This window comes from Rhinoraja longicauda, chromosome 17 (assembly GCF_053455715.1).
Source record: "Rhinoraja longicauda isolate Sanriku21f chromosome 17, sRhiLon1.1, whole genome shotgun sequence".
In the NCBI taxonomy this organism is placed as follows: Eukaryota; Metazoa; Chordata; class Chondrichthyes; order Rajiformes; family Arhynchobatidae; genus Rhinoraja; species Rhinoraja longicauda.
The window spans coordinates 2,779,452-2,804,980 of NC_135969.1; the positions used below are offsets into that span (position 1 = coordinate 2,779,452).

A 25,529-nucleotide genomic window follows, 5' to 3' on the forward strand; every position below is an offset into this window, starting at 1 on the left:
TCAGCCATGATCACAATGAATGTCAGTGCTGGCTTAAAGGGCCAAATGGCCTCCGGCTGCACCAATTTTCTATGTTTCTATAGTACTCGTTTAACTGTTCTGCCATTTCCTTGTTTCCCATTATAAATTCACCTGTCTCTGATTGTAAGGGACCTACATTTGTCTTCACTTATATTTTCCTTTTGACATATCTAAAGAAGCTTTCAGAGTCAGTTTTTATATTCCTTGCAAGTGTTCTTTCATGCTCTTTTTACCCCCTCTTAATTAACCCCTTTGTCCTCCTCTGTTAAGTTCTAAATTTCTCCCAGTCTTCTGGTTTGCCCGCTTCTGGCCAATTTATATCCTTTTTCCTTGGATTTAACACTATCCTTGACTTCCCTCGTCAGCCACCGTTGAGCCGCCTTCCCCATTTTATTTTTTCGCCAGACAGGGATGAACAATTTTTGGAGTTCATCCATGCGGTCTTTAAATCTTTGCCATTGCATCCCCACCGTCAACCCTTTAAGTATAATTTTCCAGTCTATCCTAGCCAATTCCCATCTCATACCTTCAAAGTCTTCTTTCTTTAAGTTCAGGACCCTAGTCTCTGAATTAACCATGTCAGTTTCCATCCTAATGCAGAATTCCACCATATTATGGTCACTGTTGCCCAAGGAGCCTTGCACAATAAGATCGCAAACTAATCCTTCCTCATTACACAAAATGCTGGAGTAACTCAGCAGGTCAGGCAGCATCTCAGGAGAGAAGGAATGGGTTTATTCACAAAATGCTGGAGTAACTCAGCAGGTCAGGCAGCATCTCGGGAGAGAAGGAATGGGTGACGTTTCGGGTCGAGACCCTTCCTCAGACTGATGTCAGGGGGCGGGACAAAGGAAGGATATAGGTGGAGACAGGAAGATAGAGGGAGATCTGGGAAGGAGGAGGGGAAGGGAGGGACAAAGGAACTATCTAAAGTTGGAGAAGTCGATGTTCATACCACTGGGCTGCAAACTGCCCAGGCGAAATATGAGGTGCTGTTCCTCCAATTTCCGGTGGGCCTCACTATGGCACTGGAGGAGGTCCATGATAGAAGGAATGGGTGACGTTTTGGGTCGAGACCCTTCTTCAGTCTGAAGAAGAGCCTCGACCCGAAACGTCATCAGTCTGAAGAAGGGTCTCGACCCGAAATGTCAACCATTCCTTCTCTCCTGAGATGCTGCCTGACCTGCTGAGTTACTCCAGCATTTTGTGAAATAAATACCTTTGATTTGTACCAGCATCTGCAGTTATTTTCTTACACTTCCTCATTACACAATACCCAGTCTAGGATGGCCTGACCTCTCATCAGTTCTTCTACATATTGGTTTAAAAAACCATCCCATATACATTCCAGGAAATTCTCTTCCTCAGTGCTGCTACCAATTTGGTTGTCTACATGTATATTAAAGTCACCCATGATAACTGCTGTACCTTTGTTCAGGATTCAGGATATCTTTATTTGTAATCCAGAAAATGGATGAGGTTTCGTCACCCACAGTCCACACGCATCCCTAATTTCCTGCTTGATGCAATCCCCAACCTCCCTACTGCTGCTTAGTGGTCTGTATACAACTCCAACAAGCATTTTCTACCCTTGGCTATTTTGCAGTTCTTCCCATATCGATTCAACAGCATCCAAGCTAATGTCTCTCCCTGCTATTGCATTAATCTCCTCTTTAACCAGCAATGCCACCTCACCTCCTCTTCTTTTCTGTCTATCCTTCCTGAATATTGAATACCCCTGCATGTTTAGCTCCCAGCCTTGGTCACCCTGAAGCCATGTCTCCGTAATTCCAACTATATCATATCCTTTAACTACTAACTCCGCATTCAATTCATCCACCTTATTACGAATCCTCCTCGCATTAAGGCTTTCAGGTTTTTAAAAATCCGATCTCCCTTCTACCTTTTGCTTCTGTCCTCCTTTTATGTACCTCTGTCTCCTTTTGCATTTGTTCCCATTCCCGTGCCCTTTTAGTTTAAACGTGACCTTTCCCGCACTGTCTTTCCCGTTAGCTGGACGCTTATGCTTCCACGTTGTTGACTCCATCCCCCTCCCCACTGTTTAGTTTAAACCCTACCAGTGTGTCGGGCAACCGTTTTTACACAGAGGGTGGTGCGTGCCTGGAATGCGCTGCCAGGAATGGTGATTGAGGCAGATACGATGGTGGGCATTGGAGAGGGTTTTGGATAGGCATTTGGAAATGGAGGCATTTGGATTATGCACAGGCAGGTAAGAGATGGTCTTGGCATCATGTTCGGCCACGGACATTGTGAGGTGAATGAACGAATGAGTGAATGAATACGTTTATTGGCCAAGTATGTGCATATACAAGGAATGTGCCTTGGTGCTCCGCTCACAAATGACAACACAAACATACAGTTAACAATTAAGAATAAAGCATAACCACATCAAAACAATAAGGATACAACATTACGGTCTAAACGTGTGGGTGAAAATAAACCAGAGCAAAAAAAGAGACTACAGACTTTAGTTATTGAGTAGAACTGCTACTCGTGGGGAAAAAAGCTGTTTTTATGTCTGGCTGTGGCTGCTTTGACAGTCCGGAGTCGCCTTCCAGAGGGAAATGCTTCGAAGAGTTTGTGGCCAGGGTGAGAGGGGTCAGAGATGATCTTGCCCGCTCGCTTCCTGGCCCTTGCAGTGTACAGTTCGTCAATGAGGGGAAGGTTGCAGCCAACAACCTTCTCAGCTGAAGGGCCTGTTTTGTTATGCTGCACCATTCTCTGTTCTACAGTATGACTCAAATTTTCAGGGACTAGGAGATTTTTAATCAATGCACCAAAAGAGCATTTTAAACAGTCAGTACAAAATGGAAAACGATTAAATTGTTTATAACTGGCACATACACCGATCAGCCAAAACATTATGACCAGATGAGCCAAAACATTATGACCAACCGCCTAATATGCTGTTGGTCCTCCGTGTGCAGCCCCATACGCAGCAGGGTTCGATGCACTGTGCATTGTGACACATTCCTCCCGTGACCACCATTAAAATTTTCTGTGACTTGTGCCACAATAGGCCTTCTGTCGGTTCGGACCAGACGGGATAGCCTTCGTTGCCCTCGCACGTCGATGAACCTTGGGCGCCCAACACCCTGTCGCCGGTTTGTGGTTTGCACCTCCTCGAACCACTGTCGGTAGGTACTCACCACTGCTGACCGGGAGCACCCCACAAGCCTTGCTGTTTCAGAGATGCTCTGGCCCAGTCGTCTGGCCATAACAATTAGGCCCTTGTCAAAGTTGTCAAAGTCGCAAAGTTTACTCCTGCCCATTTCTCCTGCATCCAACACATCAACGTCAAGAACTGACTGTTCACTTGCTGCCTAATATATCCCTCCCCTTGACAGGTGCCATTGTAGCAAGATAATCAATGTTATTCACTTCGCCTGTCAGTGGTCATAATGTTTTGGTTGATCGGTATATTTTGAATATGTATGCTTGGATTTGAATAAATTTAAGGAGATTTTACTGAGAAACAAACTTGTATATATCTGTATGCAATTAAATAAAAATCAAAATATTTGGTCATAATGTAATTTCATGGAAAAATGATGTTGTAAACTCATCCAATACAATGCTCAAGGGCAATAGGACCTTACTATCCCTAATTCCCCATGGGCATTTGATTGTCCACGTATACACTGTGCTGATTCAGACATCATGCTCACGGCCACTGTTCAATGACAAATCTGCACGGCCGTAGCATTAAACAACACGATAAGTGTCAGCGGTCAGCTTTTGACATCCTTATCAGCAATGAAGTCATAAAGGCCACTCAGCACAATCCGTATGCACAGAGAAACTCTCCTCCCTGCCTAAATAATGCATGTTTTTTTTTAGATTTAGAGATACAGCGCGGAAACAGGCCCTTTGGCCCACCGGGTCCGCGCCGCCCAGCGATCCCCACACATTAACACTATCCTACACCCACTAGGGACAATTTTTACATTTTACCCAGTCAATTAACCTACATACCTGTACGTCTTTGGGGTGTGGGAGGAAACCGAAGATCTCGGAGAAAACCCACGCGGGTCACGGGGAGAACGTACAAACTCCGTACAGACGGCGCCCGTAGTCAGGATCGAACCTGAGTCTCAGGCGCTGCATTCGCTGTAAGGCAGCAACTCTACCGCTGCGCCACCGTGCCGCCAGGCGTTAACAATTGTTAAACTTCCATTTCCTGGAATAATTATTACTGTGACATCTGAACGTGAATTGTCAACACATTGGGGATAGGCTCTACGTAAAGGTTTTGGAATGTCAACGCTCAGGTCACGTAGAAACCTCAAATGACAGAGAGAGAAACAGGACCTTCCATTCACTATGTGTGCTAAAAATTCCAAACATGCATCAAGGCTGAAAAGGGAAATTCTCCTATGAGTTTGGTGTGTGGGTGTGGAGAGTCAATCTATATCTGCAGCCCCATTCTGTATTCAGTCTAGTCTGTGGTTTCAAAGCCTCGTTAAAGTAGTCACATGAGACCTAGGCGGCACGGTAGCGCAGCGGTAGAGTTGCTGCTTTACAGCGAATGCAGCGCCGGAGACTCAGGTTCGATCCTGACTACGGGTGCTGCACTGTAAGGAGTTTGTACGTTCTCCCCGTGACCTGCGTGGGTTTTCTCCGAGATCTTCGGTTTCCTCCCACACTCCAAAGACGTACAGGTATGTAGGTTAATTGGCTGGGTAAAATGTAAAAAATTGTCACTAGTAGGTGTAGGATAGTGTTAATGTACGGGGATCGCTGGGCGGCACGGACTTGGTGGGCCGAAAAGGCCTGTTTCCGGCTGTATATATATGATATGATATGATATGATATAGGGCAGAAATGGGAAGATGGAACAGATAGGATAGTGAGACCACACTTGGAATACTACATACAATTTTAGTTACCATGCTCTGAGAAAGATACCATTAAGTTGGAAAGAGTGCTGTTAAGATTTACAATGTTGCCAAGACTCAAGGGCATGAGTTACAAAGGAAAGACTGGGCAGGCAACACTTTTATTCATTGATTGTAGTAGGCTGGGGGGGGGGGGGGGGGGCGGCCTTATAAAGGTGTATAAAATCATGAGGGACATAGATAAAGTAAATGCACACTGTCCCAGAGAACGAGAATCAAAAACCAGAGACAGGGGAGAGATATAAATGAGACGTGACTGACAACTTCTTCACAGAGAGGTTGGTGCACATATGGAATGAGCTGGCCGAGAAAGTGGTTGACGCAGATATAATAACAACATTTAAAAGACATCGGGGATAGGAAAAAGTAAGGATACAGGCCACATGTGGGCAAATGGGACTAGCCTAGATGGGCATCTTGTTCAGCATGGACAGGTTTTGGCTGCAGGGCCAGTTTGGGTGCTGCATAGTCCTGTGGCTTTATGAATGCATGGACAGAGAAGGTAAGAGAGAGGGTTTTACAGTACTCAGGAAGTCAGGCTATTTCTGAGAATGGACGTGGTGGGACCTCTTTACAAGTCTGGCAGGTTGCATCCCAACATGCACTGCACCAAAGTCCTCATGGAGTGAGTGGGGTGAGCGGGGAGGGAGAGGCAGGGGGAGGAAATGGGAGGATGATGTGGGGCTGCAGTACGAAGGAAAGGATTCAAAAAAGCTTGGCAGGAGAATGGGACAAAGGCTGAATCAGAAAGGAGAAAAGCTCGGCTGAAAATAGAAGCACAGAGCTAGGATAATGTGGAACATAAAACAGTACAGCACAGGAATGGCCCACAATGTTTGTGCTGAACATGACGCCAGTATTGGCTCTGTCCCTCTCTATCCCCTCCCCCTTCCCAGTTCTCCCACTAAGTCTTCCTCTCTCCTACTACATCCTATCTTTGTCCCGCCCCCTCCCCTGACATCAATCTGAAGAAGGGTCTTGACACGAAACGTCACCCATTCCTTCTCTCCTGAGATGCTGCCTGACCCGCTGAGTTACTCCAGCATTTTGTGTCTACCAGTGAAACTGATCTCATGTGTCTGTACGTGATCCATATTCCTCTCTTCCCTGCACTTCCATGTGCCCATCTAAAAGCCTCTTAATATTCAATAGACAATAGGTGCAGGAGTAGGCCATTCGGCCCTTCGAGCCAGCACCGCCATTCATTGTGATCATGGCTGATCATTCTCAATCAGTACCCCGTTCCTGCCTTCTCCCCATACCCCCTGACTCCGCTATCCTTAAGAGCTCTATCTAGCTCTCTCTTGAATGCATTCAGAGAATTGGCCCCCACTGCCTTCTGAGGCAGAGAATTCCACAGATTCACAACTCTCTGACTGAAAAAGCGTTTCCTCATCTCCGTTCTAAATGGCCTACCCCTTATTCTTAAACTGTGGCCCATTGTTCTGGACTCCCCCAACATTGGGAACATGATTCCTGCCTCTAACGTGTCCAACCCTTTAATAATCTTATACACCACTAAACACTTAAACACCACTATCGTATCTCCCCCCACCATCAGGCCTGGCAATTCGTTCCAGACCCCCACCACTCTCTGTGTAAATACCTTGCCCCACGCATCTCCATTCAACTTTCCCCCTCTCGCCTTACTGCTACACCCTCCAGCGCTGGACTTTTCCGGGGAAAAAGGTTCCGACACTCTGTCCTATCTGTGCCTCTCCTCATTTTTTACACTTCTATCAAGTCTCCCATCAACCTCCGACCTTCCGGAGAAAATAATCTACATCAATCTAACCTCTCCCTGTATCTGGAACCCTCTAATCCAGGCAGCATTCTGGTAAACCTCCTCTGCACCCTCTCCAAAGCCTACATATATTTTGTGTCACGGAGTAACCAGCTCCATTAGCTGGCAGCACCAATGCAGTCGTCGATGTAGCGGAGGTAGAGTTCGGGGACGGGGCCAGTGTACGCCTGGAACAGGGATTGTTCGACGTACCCGACAAAGAGGCAGGCATAGCTAGGGCCCATGCGACTGCCCATAGCTACGCCTCGGGTTTGGAGGAAGTGGGAGGAGTCAAAGGAGAAGTTGTTGAGGGTAAGAACCAGCAGGATTGATTAATGATTTCATGGTCAAACATTTTTCAGGATAGAGCAATCATGACATGGTGGAATTTTCAAATTCTAGTTGAAGAGTGAGAAACGTGGGTCTGAAATTAGTGTCCTAAAGCTAAATAAAGGCAATTACAGTAGAGCAAGGGCAGTGTAGCCAAAAGCCGATTAGAGGATAAAACAGTTGAACAGCAGTGGCAGACATTGAAAGAGAAATTACATAAATCACAGCTATGGTCTATTTCAGTGAGAAATAAGCCACAACTCAAGGACACAATATCAGAGGCTACTTAGGAAGTCAAAGATGATATCACATTGGAAGAACAGGCATACAAAGTTTTGAAACTGTAACAGCAGAATAAATAATCTATATTCAAGGTAAAGATTGATAGACACTTTAAAGTACAAAAGCCTCACGAACATGTGTAGGAAGGAACTGCAGACACTAGAAGGTATCACAAAATGCTGGAGTAACTCAGCGGGACAGGCAGCATCTCCGGACAGAGGGAATGGGTGACGTTTCGGGTTGAGACCCTTCCTCAGACTGACTGCAGACTTCAGTCTGAAGAAAGGTCTCGACCAGAAACGTCACCCATTCCTTCTGTCCTGATATGCTGCCTGTCCTGCTGAGTTACTCCAGTTTTTTGTGTCTATCTCAGGCCTCAAGAACAAGAGGATGATATCGAATATACCAACAACTTTGGATGTACACATATACCAAAACCAACTGCGTGTAACTACTGCAGCAAGTACACCTAAAATCTGACGCCTAAATAAAAAAATTCACCAAATGGTGAGGATGGTTATTTACAAACTTCAAAATCTGAATACTTAAATAACCTATACGATCAAGGCAGAACAGTACTCTAAACCGTTGAGCAGGTAGATCATGAGAACAACACACACTTTATTTCTGAATTAGTTATGTCTGAATTAAATCGGAAACATAAATAGTACATTGAAGCTTTGAAGATCGACACAAAAAGCTGGAGTAACTCCACGGGTCAGACAGCATCTCTGGAGAAAATAAATAGGTGGCGTTTAGGATCGAGACCGTTCAGAGAGACCCCTCTGGGGAAAGGAAGCAAGCGATATAGACAATGATACAGAGACATATAGAACAAATGAATGAAAGATGTGCAAAAAAGTAATGATGATAAAGGAAACAGGCCATCGTTAGTTGTCATCTAGGTGAAAACATGTTACAGACAATGAGACTCAACAAGATGTCTTTGACAAGCTCGTATGACTTGGGTGGGGGAGGGATGGAGAGAGGGGGGGATGCAAGGGTTACTTAAAGTGAGAGAAATCAATATTCACACTGCTGGGCTGCAAGCTGCCCAAGCGAAATATGAGGTGCTGTTCCTCCAATTTGCATTTAGCCTCACTCTGACAATGAAGGAGGCCCAGGACAGAAAGGTCAGTGTGGGAATCTGAAGGGGAATTGGCAACCGGGAGATCAGGTTTGATTGGTGTGGTTATCCAGCTGTTAAGGATTTTTCAGCATTTCTAGGATGTTTGAGTCCCATTCCCCCGACCCAGCACCGCATGATAAGTTTATACCAGAAAGGTTCAGCCTCAGTACGAGGCCTCGCCACCAAAGATGGAACTTCATTTGCCTCACAAGCTGTGTTCAATATGAACTGCAGAAAGTTTGTGCAATCCTTTAACATCAATAACAATTACAGGATGTTCAACGTTTGGGGCGGCACGGTGGCGCAGCGGCAGAGTTGCTGCCTTACAACGCTTGCAGCGCCGGAGACTCGGGTTTGATCCCAACTGTGGGCGCTGTCTGTACAGAGTTTGTACAGGCGTGGGACTCCTACAAGATCTTCGGTTTCCTCCCACGCTCCAAAGACGTACAGGTTTGCAGGTAAATTGGCTTGGTATAAGTGTAAATATTTCCTAGTGTGTGTAGGATAGTGTTAATGCGCGGGGATCGCTGGTCAGTGCGGGCTAGGTGGGCCGAAGGGCCTGTTTCCGCGCTGTATCTCTAAACTAAACGAAAGTTTTCTGGACGAGGTAAATGTGAAATGTGTAAAATGGCAAACATCCAATGATATCCAAGTTCCATTAAAACAGACAGAATGAAAAAAATATGGACCGAGGAGAGTTGACAGCACATTTAAATGATCTTGAAATTATTTTGAATGATGTTGTTATGCAAAAACAAAATTTTATTCTTCCCTGCATAATTTTAATGGGGGCATCAAAGTATTAGGTGATCTTGCATAGAAGGGAATTCAATTAAAATGGATTATGTGTGCACGATAACATTGCCTGTCCTAATGTCCTGGCTAAAATGTTATATTTGCATTTTAATGCAGAAAGCTCAATACAATTTAATCTTTCAGGTTTGCCTTGTGGCAAAAAATAAACTGATAAGACATGGATCACTTTGACTGAAATTTCCATCCGACAGATTTGCTTTGCTGCTCTAAGTAGTTTATGGGATGGAACGATCAACATCAACCTAAGCTTCCGAATTCACAATTTTAAAAGGAATTGGAATTACCATCACTTTGAGGGTTTTGCATCAAAAATATATCTATATCTATAACTCCGGTATTATGTTAATCACTGAATGCATTTTACATTGAGGACAATTCAAATAACATGTGCTGCCTCTCATTGATATTTTAGAATATACATCTAGCCTGTCCAATCCCGCTGCGCCACCGTGCCACCGCGGGCGGTCACGGTGGCGCAGCGGTAGAGTTGCTGCCTTACAGCGAATGTAGCGCCGGAGGCCCGGGTTCGATCCTGACTACAGGCGCCGTCTGTACGGAGTTTGGACGTTCTCCCCGTGACCTGCGTGGGTTTTCTTCTTCGGTTTCCTCCCACATTCCAAAGACGTACAGGTGTGTAGGGTAATTGGCTTGGTAAATGTAAAAATTGTCCCGAGTTGGGGGCAGGATAGCGTTAATTTGCGGAGATCGCTGGTCGGCGCGGACCCGGTGGGCCAAAAGAGCCTGTTTCTGCGCTGTATTTCCAAACGAAAACTAGTTTTCAAATCCTGGGTACTGAGGAAATTGCATTTATTTACTGTCTATTCTCACCTTAATCGCCAAAGTTATGTCAGCATAAGCACAAAACCCTCCGCCTTGTTCACTTGAGCAATGATGGAAGCCTCCACCTAACAGAAGGAAAATATTGATAATTACACAATCCATACAATCGAGTCTCTTTAAAATCTAACAAGTGTCCTACACACAAATGTATCGTGACACAAAGTGATTAAATCAACTGGGAAACTGTTTAAAAAATACAATCTTGGAATGAGTACTAGAAACTTCAATATCCAAAACAAACTAAACCGAATAATTGAGCATTTCACACAAATATGGATTCTGTAAATATTCACAGATGTATAAAATACAATGCTTTATCAGCTGGTAATATAAGGCTATAATAGTCTCCAAAGCGGTCATTTAGTCTGCGTAGGAAGGAACTGCAGATACTGCTTTAAATCGAAGACAGACAGGCAGCATCTCTGGAGGGAAGGACGGGTGACGGTTCAGGTCGAGACCCTTCTTCAGACTGATACTTGGAATAGTGGATGTTATAGAAATATATTAAATTCTTAAGGGATTGGACAGGCTAGATGCAGGAATAATGTTCCCCATGTTGGAGTCCAGAACCAGGGGTCACAGTTTAAGAATAAGAGGGAAGCCATTTAGGACTGAGATGAGGAAAAACTTTTTCAGCCAGAGAGTTGTGAATCTGTGGAATTCTCTGCCACAGAAGGCAGTGGAGGCCAATTCACTGGATGTATTCAAGAGAGCTCTGATGGCTAATTGAATCAAGGGATATGCGGAGAACGCATGAACGGGGTACTGATTCTGGATGATCAGCCATGAACATATTGAATGGTGGTGCTGGCTCGATGGGCCGAATGGCCTACTCCTGCACCTATTTTTTATGATTCTAAGTGTAAATTGTCCCTGGGGGAGGGGGGGGGGGAGGGTGTAGGCGTGTGTCAATATGCGGGGATCGCTGGTCGGTACGGACTCGGTGGACCGAAGGGCCTGTTTCTGCATTGCATCTTGAAACTAAACTAAACTTGGAGTTTCGTGTTCAGTTTTGGTTTCAGGTCTGAAGAAGGGTCTCGAACAGAAACGTCACCCATCCCTTCTCTCCAGAGATGCTGCCTGTCCCGCTGAGTTACTCCAGCATTTTGCGTCTACCTTCAGTAATGTAGTCTTTTGGTTGGATTATACTGCAAGACTAATACTCTGGGCTACCCAGGTGACAGAGGTGTCTGCTTAAAAACTCATGACTCAGCAAACTGTAACAGAAGGACAGTGGAGCAATCTGATGAAATCTATTTGCATCTAAAGTTACACATTAAACAGTGTAACATAGTATTTGAAACACTGCCTTTGTGAGTTACTTTAAGCATATTTGGTGCTTTTATATTCAACTAGCTGATTTATAAACCATTAAGGCAAACCCATTGATCACTTTAGCAGTCCAGGAAGTGGTTCTGCAGTAAATTAAAATGCATACAAAGACAAAGACTAGATGCCTCCAGATATTTATAATAATTTTCTGCTACCTACCAAGATTGATTGCCCATCCTCGTTCAATAGCAAGTTTCCCGGCCTAAATGTGAGAAAGAAATAAAGCAAATGATTTAATATTGCAACCGAACTTACATGCATTAAATGATTCAAAATGTGCAAAAGCAATGACTGGCCAACAGGCTGCACAAGTTTTATTCTTTTGAATGTAGTCATTAGTATGTGAAGTTTAGAAATAAACCATCATCTGTCATCATCTGCTATTTATTTGTTAAAAGAAAATGTTCCAAATTTCAAAAATCGCACATCAAACATTAATCAGTCACGTTCATTTGTTCAGACTATGAAAGCATATTTTAGTATTCTGGGAACTTACAGCACAGAAGGAAGTCATTCAACGTTGTACTGCTTCTTGAGAGAAACAGTAATGATCAACTCCATCCTCCTGGTTTATCCGTAACCCTGCATGTTCTTTAAGAACGGGCGGCACATTGGCGCAGCTGATAGAGCTGCTGCCTCACAAGAGCGAGAGACCCAGGTTCAGTCCTGACCACTGGTGCTGTCTGTGCAGAGTTGGCACATTCTCCCCATGACCATGTGCGTTTCCTCTGGGTGCTCCAGTTTCATCCCAAACACATGCAGGTTTGTAGGTTAATTGGCCTCTGTAAAATTGCCCCTCTCCACCACCTTATCAGATGCCGCGTTCCAGATCGCTACGATCTACTCCATCTCACTTCAAGGGATATGGGGAGAGGGCAGGCACGGGTTACTGATTGTGGATGATCAGCCATGATCACAATGAATGGCGGTGCCGGCTCAAAGGGCCAAATGGCCTCCTCTTGCACCTATTTTCTATGTGCAGGGCGCAATAAGAAAGTGGGATAAAATAGAATGGGTGAGCAGTGGTGGGCGTGGATTCGTGGGCCAACGGGCATGTTTCCATGTTGTATTTCTCAATTAAACCTTTCGAATAACATTTAGGAAAAAGCCTTCCACCACCTTAACAGATACCGTGTTCCAGATCTCTACGATCCACTCCATCTCACTTCTCGATCTTTTGGCACTGGCGTATTTGCCAGAGGAAATAGTTTGTTCCGATAAATCCATCAAAGTATCTCATCACCTTGAAGACTATTACATTATTAGGGATGGCACGGTGGCTCGGCGGTAGAGTTTCCACGTTACAACGGCAGAGACCAGGGTTCGATGCTGGATACGGCTGCTGCCTGTACGGAGTTTGTATGTTCTCCCTGTGGGCTTCCTCCTGATGCTCCAGTTTCCTCCCTCGTTCCGGAGGTTTGTCGGTTAATTGGCTTCGGTAATTCTTTGCCTGGAGTGTAGGATAAAACTGGTGTACGGGACGGCACAGACTCGTTGGGCCGAAGGGCCGGTTTCCACGCTGTATCTTTAAAGTCTATCTCTTAACTCTCACTGTTCTTTTCTCATCCTACCTCATCGTTGAAATCCCCGGTAAACCTACTGTACTATACTCCTTTGCTGTAAACAATAGCTGCTCATCCAAGATTCAAATCTATTTCTATCACTCTTGGCTAACCATTGTTCAGGTGTTATAATGGAACAACATTAATTGCAGGCACTCTGTTCTGCAACTAATCAAATTAAATCGCTTTAGGTCAGAGTCTTCAAAGTGAACTAAACAGACATACATTGATTTTCTGGCATCTTTGGTTCCAGACCCTTTCTGGATAATCCATTTTGCCAGACCAACTGTGGGGGAGGGTGGGAAGGGGCAGAGATATCAGTCTGCAAAGTCGTCTATGGGAACAGATCTGCTGGCTCCGGCCAGGCTGGAGTTCCAGAGCCCTGGGTGCAGGGGGCAAATTTGACTCGTCAATCCATGCGGAAGTTTCAATGAGGTCGAGATCGGCCGGCTCACCCAGTCTAGGCGCCACATTTCATGGGGAACTTCCGGGGAGGTGGAATTATGTCCAAATTAAAGATGGACCGCCAGTTGCCAGAAAATCAGTGGTGGACCTATACTTCCAAATCACACATGACAGCGCCATTCTATGAAAACTCACATTTCATATAATTACATACAGGTGTCAGAGTTATGGGGAGAAGGCAGGAGAATGGGGTTAGGAGGGAGAGATAGATCAGCCATGATAGAATGGCGGAGAACACTTGATGGGCCGAATGGCCTCCTTCTACTCCTATCACTTATGATATGTACACATGTGGCAGTCATTCTGCAACGTGTGAGCCACTGAAAACGTAAATTTCATACAATTACATACAAAGGAATAGTTGAGTTTAAAAATTTGACTGATCTATTTTACTTACAGAGTCCAAAGGCAGTATACTTGAAAAGACCGTCACAGTTGTTGCGAAGGTTTATTTTCATAACTCTCAGTATTATCGTTCCAGATTTTGGAATGGTAACGCTAAATATTACGCAGAACCAATTTCAACATAACTGGACTTTGCTTATGGAACCGCAGGAGACTGCAAACATTGCAATGTCCAGCAAAACCAGGCAGAGCTGCCGGCGAAACTCAGCGGGTCAGGTACCATCTGTGGAGGAGCTCCATGTTTTGGGTCCAGCCCATTCATCTCCACTAATAGAGTAGAGGGCAAGCAGCCAGTATCAGGAAGCGGAGGGAGAGGTGGGGCAAGAGCTAGCAAGTGATAGGTGGGTACAGTAGAGGTGGAGTTGTCTGGCAGGTAGCCAGACAGATTCAGGGACAGTTTCTTTCCCAGCTGTTATCAGGCAACTGAACCATCCTCCCACACCTAGAGAGTAGTGCTCAACTACTGTCTACCTCATTGGAGAACCTCGGACTATCTTTGATCGGACTTTACTGGCTTTATCTTGCAGTAAACGCTATTCACATTGTTCCCTTTTTCATGTATCTGTACACTGTGGATGGCTTGATTGTAATCATGCATTGTCTGTCCATTGACTTGTTAGCATGCAACAAAAGCTTTTCACTGTACCTCGGTACGCATGACAATAATCTAAACTCCGACAGGGGAAGAGAAGGCTGGGGACAATGTCAGAGGCTGGCAGGTGATCAGTGGAGGACAAATGGCTGCAGATTCTGGAATCCAATGGGGAGGAAGGCGAGGAGTGGAAGTCAATAAAGGAGGGGGGGGGGGCAGGCAGGAATAACAGAGGGCGGGGAGGTGTGCCCAGTGAACAGTGGACAGTGAAGGTGGAGGGGATCCAGTGGGTGGAGAGTTAGGGTGATGGGAAGATGGAGTAGATGGGGGAGGGGAAAACAAACTCGATAGGTGGCTGGGGGTTATTTTTGGAAGAAGCTGGCGTGTGAGAGGAGCAGCAAAGTTTTGTTTATTGGCACGTGTGCCGAAGTACAGTGAAAAGCTTCTGCTGCGTGCTATCCAGTCAGCGGAGAGACAATACATGATAACAATTGAGCCATTTACAGTGTATAGATACATGATAAGAGAATAACTTTTAGTCAAGTCAAGTCAATTTTATTTGTATAGCACATTTAAAAACAACCCACGTTGACCAAAGTGCTGTACATCAGTTCAGGTACTGAGAAACGAACATACAATGGCACACAAACATAACAGCACATACATAAACAGTTCACAGCGCCCCCTCAGAGGGCCTCAAACACTAGGGAGTAGAAATCAGTTTTGAGCCTGGACTTAAAGGAGTCGATGGAGTGGGCAGTTCTGATGGGGAGAGGGATGCTGTTCCACAGTCTCGAAGCTGCAACCGCAAAAGCGCGGTCACCCCTGAGCTTAAGCCTAGACTGCGGGATAGTCAGTAGCCCCAAATCGGCCAACCTGAGGGACCTGGAGATAGAGTGGTGGGTTAGAAGATTTTTGATATGGGGGGGCAAGCCCGTTTAAGGCTTTGTATGTGAAGGTGGAAGGTAAAGCCGGCAAAGTCCGATCAAGGATAGTCGAAGGGTCACCAATGAGGTAGATGGTAGTTCAGCACTGCTCTCTGGTTGTGGTGGGTGGGATGATTCGGTTGTCGGGGGGGGGGAGTGAAAAGGTCATGTGAAATTGGGGAATTTCAAAGTTGTTGGGCTGACATTTGCAGTTTTGTCACCCAATGATCAAAGTGTCAAAAATCAATACTTTCGGAGCCCCATGAAAACAAAGTTTGTAATGGCTTCCCCACTGCCCTGCGCTATTAGGGATGAAAAGAACGAGGAGGAGGTGGAGGAGCAAAAGCAAGAGATAAAACTCACAAAGCACCTTGAGTGGAGATGGTAATATCCCCATGAGTTAATTTTGAGCGAGGGAGAAACATACTGACAGAATCAGTGCTGAGGTTATGGCAGATGCCACTATTCAATGTCAGCAGATGCACATAGATCCCGGACACTCACTGAGTAATTTGGAGGCAATGTGGAAAAGATTCTAATGCTGTGAACTATATAATTACACTCTGCAGAGACCTGGAAACCATGTGAGCAATAGAATCAGGGGATGATGGGTGGTTGACCCCTGAACCCATGGGTGACGTCACGCCCCCTTTGGAGAATTCCACAGCAATAGCCTGCAGATGTGTAGGAAAGTAAACCGAAGACTGACACTAAAGGCTGGAGTAACTCAGCGGGTCAGACCGCATCTCTGTAGAAAAGGAATAGGTCTGAGGAAGGGTCTCGACCCGAAACGTCACCTACTCCTTTTCTCCAGAGATGCTGTCTGATCCGCCGAGTTACTCCAGCATTTTGTGTCTATCTTCGCAATAGCCTGCAGGATAGTCAGGTGCGCAGCAACGGATGGTATTGGTCTTTGACCACCGGTAAAGGCCAAACCTATACTTGTCCTCCTCCCTCACCCCCCGCCATGTCAAACGACTCATGGAACTGGAGTCATAATTAGAACACAAAACAATGCAAGTAACAGAATGTTTATTCTGCAACAAATGGAATTAGGCCACGTCAGGCATCAATGATGAACTACCAGTACCTGGAAAATCATTAACCATCCAGACACAAAGTCAAAAAGTGAAGAGTTTTTAAATCTAAAATCACAAATGTCAAGGTCTGCTTCCCTTACCAATGAGCAGAATTCTCAGACAGCAATGGTAGCAACTTACCAACAGTCACTGAAATTTAATGTTGCATAAAATATAAAATATAAAATATTTATAAACTATTTAAAAAAATATATATATTATAAAATATGAATGGGTTATGAAAATGCAGCATCAGTGATAAGTAGGAAACAAATTCTATATTTTTCCGATGCTTCTGTGATAATGATGACATTGTTTTAATCAATTATAAAAAGGTCCACGCAAAGTTATTCTCTGGAGCAGAGTCAAACAATAAAAAAGGCTTATGAAGAATCTCAGCAGAGAGGGACAAATGTTATTGGTATTGTGGTCTTCCCCAGCAAGGCCAGCATTTATTGTGTGCTCCCAATTTCCTTTCATAGGTCGAGAACCACTATTTTGAACTGTTGTGCTTCACTGAGTGGTGGATTAAAATACAAGCAACCTTCTCTTTCAGAAAGTCCATTGCCCTCATGATCATGGGTGTCGTTGGCTCAAGGGCATAGTTACCATCTGTGCGAAAGCTGGCAAGGTTGCAACCCAATCCACAAAGCCCTGAAAGGTCTTCTGATGATCAGCAGGTCTCTCGTGCCATTATTCCTGCATACCATCACTGTCCACTTTGCCTCAAACAATCTTTTTCTCAACTCCAAATTCTGCAGGTATCTGCACAGCCCTTGGTACACCCTTTCTCCAGAGATCAAGGGCAGCATGGTGGAGCAGTTGTAGAGTTGGTGCCTTACAGCGCTAGAGACCCGGGTTCGATCCTGACTTCGGGATCTGCCTATACGGAGTTTGTACGTTCTATCCGTGACCTGCGTGGGTTTTCTCCAGGTGCTCCGGTTTCCTCGCGCACTTCAAAGACGTTCAAGTTTGTAGGTTAGTTGGCTTGGTGTAATTTTAAATTGTCCCTAGTGTGTGTAGGATAGTGTTATTGTGCAGGGATCACTGGTCGATGCGGACTCAGTGGGCTGAAGGGCCTGTTTCTGCGCTGTATCTCCAAAGTATCTCTAAAATCACTAAAGTATCTCTAAAGTCTCTTAAAACAGTTAGTTCCTCTCACTATACGATCCTCGTCATACTCCCACACCTCAATTCTAACTCTCTGGTCTCCTGACCGATTAGCCTTAGGGAACCAGGGAAGCGGTTACAATCTGCTGCAGGATACAAGGAACCAGGAGTCGGTGAGAAGTCGGTGATATACCTCTACTCAATGAGAGAACTGCACATTGACTCCTCCTTTCTGCACCTTCGCACCCGCCCTACAAGGTTCTCCCTCAGGAGTTTCACCTTCAGTCTGAAGAAGAGTCCCAACCCGAAATGTCACCTATCTATGTCCTCCAGGGATTCTGCCTGAGCTGCCTGGTTACTCCAGCATTTTGTGTTTTTTCTCGGTCAACCAGCATCATTGTGTAGGATCATTGTGTTCATTGTAGGATCATCATTATGTAGGATCATTGTGTTCATTGTAGGATTATCATTATGTAGGATCATTGTGTTCATTGTAGGATCATCATTGTGTTCATTATCATATCATATCATATATCTACAGCCGGAAACAGGCCTTTTCGGCCCTCCAAGTCCGTGCCGCCCAGTGATCCCCGTACATTAACACTATCCTACACCCACTAGGGACAATTTTTACATTTACCCAGCCAATTAACCTACATACCTGTACGTCTTTGGAGTGTGGGAGGAAACCGAAGATCTCGGAGAAAACCCACGCAGGTCACGGGGAGAACGTACAAACTCCTTACAGTGCAGCACCCGTAGTCAGGATCGAACCTGTGTCTCCGGCGCTGCATTCGCTGTAAAGCAGCAACTCTACCGCTGCGCTACCGTGTGTGTAGGAATGGACTGCAGATGCTGGTTTACACCAAAGATAGACACAAAATGCTTGAGTAACTCAGCAGGACAGGCATCATCTCTGGATAGAAGGAATGGGTGACCCTTCTTCAGACAAGATCATGGTCTGAAGAGGGCTCTCATCCCAAAACGTCACCTATTCTTTGTCTCCAGAGATGCTGCCTGCCCTGCTGAGTCACTCCAGCATTTTGTGTCCATCTGCAGTTCCTTATGTGTTGGGCCTTGGCATCATGTTTGGCACAGACAGTGTGGGCAGAAGGGCCTGTTCTTGTGGGGTCATGTTCTATATTCTGAATGACCTTGCATGCCAGATTGGATCATTACACTCTTTCCCCCACACCTGTCCACTACACGTCGTGTAAATGGTACACTAGTAATGCCCTCGCCCTCTAACCAGTCTTTCCTGTCAACAACCTACACAACCTGGTATAGTTTTATATGGAAAATGTTTTTATTGCTTATTAAATATAAATTGTCAAAGTAAACCATTTGATATGATTTATTATATTGCACAACCGATAAAGGAGTCTGACACTTTTATAACAGTCACAGTCAGAACTTGCTCTCAAAGAATGAGATCTATTCAGAATTGACACAAGGGCATACGTGATGGGTTTTCATGGTGGATTATTGATAATAGACACAAAGTGCTGGAGTTACTCAGCGGGTCAGACAGCATCTATGGAGAAAAGGAATAGGTGATGTTTCGGATCAAGATCCTTCATCAGACCCTTTGTCGAGGTTTGAAGAAGGGTCTGGACCTGAAACGTCACCTATTCCTTTTCTGCAGAGAGTTACTCCAGCATTTTGTGTCTTTCTTCGGTGTAAACCATCAATAGACAATAGGTGCAGGAGTAGGCCATTCGGCCCTTCGAGCCAGCACCGCCATTCTATGTGATCATGGCTGATCATTCTCAATCAGTACCCCGTTCCTGCCTTCTCCCCATACCCCCTGACTCCGCTATCCTCAAGAGCTCTATCTTGCTCTCTCTTGAATGCATTCAGAGAATTGGCCTCCACTGCCTTCTGAGGCAGAGAATTCCACAGATTCACAACTCTCTGACTGAAAAAGGTTTTTCCTCATCTCCGTTCTAAATGGCCTACCCCTTATTCTTAAACTGTGGCCCCTGGTTCTGGACTCCCCCAACATTGGGAACATGTTTCCTGCCTCTAACGTGTCCAACCCCTTAATAATCTTATACGTTTTGATAAGATCCCCTGTCATTCCTTCTTCCACAGATTGTCAATAATGCAGATTCAGAGTTGTAGATTCATTGGTATGCTCAATGTGATGCAGTCAAGTTACTTTTCTAAGAAATGTTACTATAAATTTCCAATCGGAAGGCCAAGGTCCAAAAGGTCATCATTAATGCGTTACGTTGTCATTTGCACAGTTTCAAGAAATCTGGACAGGTAAATCAGTAACTAAACACCAAAAGTGATTTCTCCTGCATAGTTACTTGACATCCTTTTCTCACTATTCTCTCTTGGGAAGAAGAAGGGTCTCAGTCTGAAGAAGGGTCTCGACCCGAAACGTCACCCATTCCTTCTCTCCAGAGATGCTGCCTGACCTGCTGAGTTACTCCAGCATTTTGTGAATAAATACCTTCGATTTGTACCAGCATCTGCAGTTATTTTCTTATATTCTCTCTTGGGAAAATGTTATTCTTGATCTTTTTTTAAAATGTATTAAGAAAAAAATAGAAATGCTGCAACAATTACAAACTGTAGACTGAAAATCAATTTTACCTTTGACGACAAAAAAGTTAGAACTTAAAGTGTACTTCTATATTTTTCCAATTAACAAGCATAAAAATAATTTCAATATTATATGTAAAACAAGCCAAAACTTAGTAAGACATCACAATGAGAAATGTTGAAAGTTCCCATGGACTCACGCAATGAAATATCGTGCATAGGAAAGAATTGCAGGTGCTGGTTTAAACCGAAGGTAGACACAAAAACCTGGAGTAACTCAGCGGGTCAGGCAGCATCTCTGGAGAAAAGGAATACGTGACGTTTCGGGTCGAGACCCTTCTTCAGGCTGAGAGTCAGGGGAAAGGGAAACGAGAGATATGGACAGTGATGGAGAGATATAGATTTTTTTTTTAGATTTTAGATTTAGAGATACAGCGCAGAAACAGGCCCTTCGGCCCACCAAGTCCGCGCCGCCCAGCGATCCCCGCACATTAACACTATCCTACACACACTAGAGACAATTTTTACATTTACCCAGCCAATTAACCTACATACCTGTACGTCTTTGGAGTGTGGGAGGAAACCGAAGATCTCGGAGAAAACCCACGCAGGTCACGGGGAGAACGTACAAACTCCATACAGACGGCGTCCGTAGTCAGGATCGAACCTGAGTCTCTGGCGCTGCATTCGCTGTAAGGCAGCAACTCTACCGCTGCGCCACCATAGAACAAATGAAGGAAAGACATGCAAAAATGTAATGGCGATAAAGGAATACAGGCCATTGTTAGCTGTGGGCTAGGTGAGAACGAGTTGCAGACAATGAGACTCAACAAGACGACGTTGAAGCTGGTACGACTTGGGTGGGGGAGGGATGGAGAGAGAGGGGATGCTTGAAGTTAGAGAAATTAATATTCATACCACTGGGTTGTAAGCTGCCCGAGCGAAATATGAAATATGAGATGCTTCTGTATAGTTCCATATATTAATAAGGTGAAAGAAAATCTGCAAAGTTGATGAAGTGCCACTGGATGACAAAGGACCAGACCAAGCCTCAGCAATTAATTTTTCTAATGGCAATACGAGAAGATGAATTCAGTTTTTAGAATCATAAAATAAAGCACTGACATCGTTAAAGTGAGTGGGGAAGCACAGTGTCGTACAAAGAAGACACAGTTTTCCAATTATCCTCCAGGAAAGGAAAGGCCATTCTTTCCCAGACTGATTTACATGTAATTCAGTTTCAATTGTGAACTGATGTGACATTATGTCCAATTGAGAATTTACTTTTTAATTTAGTTCTTTTTTACAAAACTACTTTCCATTTCCTAACTCTGCCCATTTGATTCCCCTTGCTCTTTAGCTTCTCTCAATAAATTTTATATTTCAATAAATTTTAGTTTCCTACTTAATTTCTTATGAATTGTAAGTACTTTCCCCTTTATTAGACACTGACCTTTAGGTTCAGGTCAGCTCCTAAATTCTAACTACACCAGCCCCTAATGTTGGGCTTTGTTTCTCCAAATTAGCTGTTCAGTTTTAACATAGAAAAATAGAAAATAGATGCAGGACTAGGTCATTCTGCCCTTCGAACCAGCACTGCCATTCAATATGATTATAGCTGATCATTCAAAACCAGTACCTCGTTCCTGCTTTCTCTCCTTGAATCCTTTAGCCCTACGAGCAAAATCTAACTCTCTCTTGAAAACATCCAGTGAATTGGTCGCCACTGCCTTCTGTGGCAGAGAATTCCACATGTTCACAACTTTCTGGGTGAAAAGGTTTTTCCTCATCTCAGTCCTAAATGGCCTGCCCCTTAGTCTGTGGCCCCTGGTTCTGGACTCCCCCAACATCGGGAACATTTTTCCTGTATCTAGTCTGTCCAATCCTTTAAGAATGTCAAATGTTTCGAGAAGATCCCCTCTCATCCTTCTAAATTCCAGTGAGTACAAGCCCAGTCGATCCATTCTTTCATCAAATGTCAGTCCCGCCATCAAGGGAATTAACCTGGTGAACCTACACTGCACTCCCTCAATAGCAAGAATATCATTCCTCAAATTAGGAGCCCAATATTGCACACAATGCTCTGCACAATGCCAGAGCCCTGTACAATTGCAGATCGACCTCCTTGCTCATATACTCAAATCCTCTCCCTATAAAGGCCAACATGCCATTAGCTTTCTTCACTGCCTGCTGTACCTGCATGCTTACTTTCAGTGACTGATGTACAAGGACACCCAGATCTCGTTGCACCTGCCCTTTTCCTAATCTGACACCATTCAGATAGTAATCTGCCTTCTTGTTCTTGCCACCAAAGTGGATAACCTCACATTTATCCACATTGTCATGCATCTGCCCACTCACCCAACCTGTCCACATCACTCTGCATCCTCATAGCATCCTTTTCACTGTTCACACTCCCACCCAGTTTTGTGTCATCCGCAAAATTTTAAATGAGGTTCTCGTCAATTAAATGCTTTTAAATTAATTTACATACCTCATTCTTCAGCTATTTGTGTTGAATGAAGTTAAAATACCTCCTCAGTTCAGTTCAGTTCATTTTGCTCTGTTGCTTGCGTTTCCATAATTAATCCCATTAAACACCATCAAAACATAATTTATTTTGTGTGGGAGAAGAAGCCTGCAGATCTCACAAATACAGCAATGAGCGGGGATCCCAAATTACACTGCCCATTTTATGTGCCCGTCAGCACGTCTTTTAAGATCGCTTCTAAGATTTCTGGGCAAAAGTAATTCTTATAGAGAAGTGGCTTAAACACCAATTTTGGAACTCAGCATTCCTGTCAACAAAGTATTTAGGGAAAATAGGGTAGTTAAAAATACATTGAGAAGATGGTGTGTGATCAAAATTATTTTACAGTTCTAATGAGATTAAGTTACAGATAGTTCAAAAACTGAATCAATTTGGTTGAAGAATTTTAAAAGATTGCTGCATTGTCAGCTGAGATCTCAAACTGATCCCAAATGCCTGAAGCAAAATCTCCAAAAAGAAAAGGAAGAACTAATATACCAAATAAAACTAATGAGCCGTCTACAGCAAATATAAAGGAAGGGACTTCAGTTACCCAAACATAAATAGAAATTTGTGGCAGCACAGGGGCGCACCGGTAGATCTGCCTCCTTACAGCGCCAGTGACATGGGTTCGATCCTGACTACGGGTGCTTTCTGTATGGAGCTTTGACGCTCTGCCTGTGACCGCATGAGTTTTTCTCCAGGTGCGCTGATTTCCTCCCACACTCCAAAGACGTATAGGTTTGTATGTCAATTGGCTTCGGTAAGTTGTAGAATTGTCCTTAGTGTAGGTTTAGTGTACGCGGTGATCACGATGGGCCGAAGGGCCTGCTACCGTTCCGCGTCTCAAATGTCTAAAGAACGAACTTCCGACTGGAATGAGGGTTGAAGGTGTAGTCATATCTCCACAGTTCTGACGGAACTCCATTCCATTCTCACCATTTCTCTTGCTTCATTCACCGGAGTTTAGAAGGATGAGCGGGGATCTTATAGAAACATACAAAATTATAAAAGGACTGGACAAGCTAGATGCAGGAAAAATGTTCCCAATGTTGGGGGAGTCAAGCACCAGGGGCCACAGTCTAAGAATAAAGGGGAGGCCATTTAAAACTGAGATGAGAAAAAACATTTTCACCCAGAGAGTTGTGAATTTGTGGAATTCTCTGCCACAGAAGGCCGGTGAGGCCAATTCACTGGATGAATTTAAAAGAGAGATAGATAGAGCTCTAGGGGCTAGAGGAATCACGGGATATGGGGAGAAGGCAGGCATGGGTTATTGATTGTGGGTGATCAGCCTTGATCACAATGAATGGCGGTGCTGGCTCGAAGGGCCAAATGGCCTCCTCCTGCACTGTCTATGTTCAATGTCTATGTTTTCTATTATATCTGTTCTGATGGCAGGACAATCCATACCATTGGTTCCCATTTTGTTTTCCATTTTGAGGAACATGGATCATGTACAGACAGATGAGATGTTCAATTTAGCATCATGTTTGGCACAAACATTGTTGACCGAAGGGCCATTCCTATGCTGTACTGTTCTAGGCTCCTTCTTTCCAGGTCCACAGAGAGACACTCTAGGTTGCTGAAGGAAACATTGTTTAAGCTACAGTCTCCATCTGCATTCCCAGGTGAAAAAAAAGTACCTAAAACATTATTTTGAAAATAGTATAAGGGAATTATTCTTAAGGATTTGGCTAACATCCAAAAGAATGATTTATTCTTCAGGTTTTATTGCCCGGTTCTTTTAGATCTCAGGGCTAATGGAATCGGGATATGGGGAGAAAGCAGGAACGGGGTAGTGATTTTGGATGATCAGCCATGAACATATTGAATGGTGGTGCTGGCTCGAAGGGCCGAATGGCCGACTCTTGCACCTATTTTCTGTGCTTCTGTTTCGTCCAGATTTTGTTAAAGTGATTGGTTGAGATGGCTTAATATCCCGGTTTCTAGGCACGCGAGATCCATTTAAACTGATGCACAATAACATGGGCCACGAAAGTGTTAATTCAGCCGCAAAGATCATATTTTCTAATTATTTTTGCATGACTATTTGTGGGAATTGCTATGTTAAAATTGATGGCCCCACTTCCAGTAATGTGTCAGTGACGATCATTCAATATTGCCAAAGTATTCGGAGGGGTCACGAGGATGAGAAAGACAATATAAAAATTAAGTCCTTTCCTTTATAACTAACCGCTGCATATTCCAGCCAATTGAATTCCTGAACAAAACCATATCTCCTGATTATTTCAATTCAATTTCTCTGCCGTAAAGGAGAGAGGACAACTCTACACATCTGTAAAATCAATCATGTAGTATAAGAAAATAACTGCAGATGCTGGTACAAATCGAAGGTATTTATTCACAAAATGCTGGAGTAACTCAGCAGGTCAGGCAGCATCTCGGGAGAGAAGGAATGGGCGACCCAGTCTGAAGAAGGGTCTCGACCCGAAAGGTCGCCCATTCCTTCTCTCCCGAGATGCTGCCTGACCTACTGAGTTACTCTGGCATTTTGTGTGTAAAATCAATCACAATCGCAAATGACAAACTGTAGGAGGAAGCAACCAGGTCAGGCAGAATCTGCAGAGGAAAATGGACAGATGACATCCTTCTGACTGACAGAGGAGGGGGGAGTAAGCTGGAAAAGAGAGGTGTGTGAGGGGAAAACCCTGACAAGTGATAGGTGGATACAGGTGGGGGGGGGGGTTGGTGTTTGGCAAATAAGTGGAGTGAGTGACACCAGCTAGAGGTGGAAAGGAGACAGAAGGATGTCATCTCTGGAAAATCAGAAGCACACTTTTTTTATGGAAGGCAAAGGTCATCGATCAAATAATACAATATTATATTATATT

General features: G+C 44.3%; 1 protein-coding gene across 5 annotated transcripts in view; it reads right to left on the reverse strand.

Annotated features, from left to right (window-relative positions):
• The window catches only part of hdac11 (histone deacetylase 11), a 140,811-nt gene that overhangs the window by 63,427 nt on the left and 51,855 nt on the right, over positions 1 to 25,529 (reverse strand). For all 5 annotated transcript variants that reach the window (XM_078413949.1, XM_078413950.1, XM_078413947.1 and 2 more), the window contains 2 exons: positions 11,612 to 11,654; positions 10,109 to 10,185 (listed from right to left, as the gene is read on the reverse strand). In XM_078413949.1, coding sequence (XP_078270075.1) covers positions 10,109 to 10,185; positions 11,612 to 11,654 — 120 coding nt within the window. The remainder of the gene's footprint in view (positions 1 to 10,108; positions 10,186 to 11,611; positions 11,655 to 25,529) is intronic.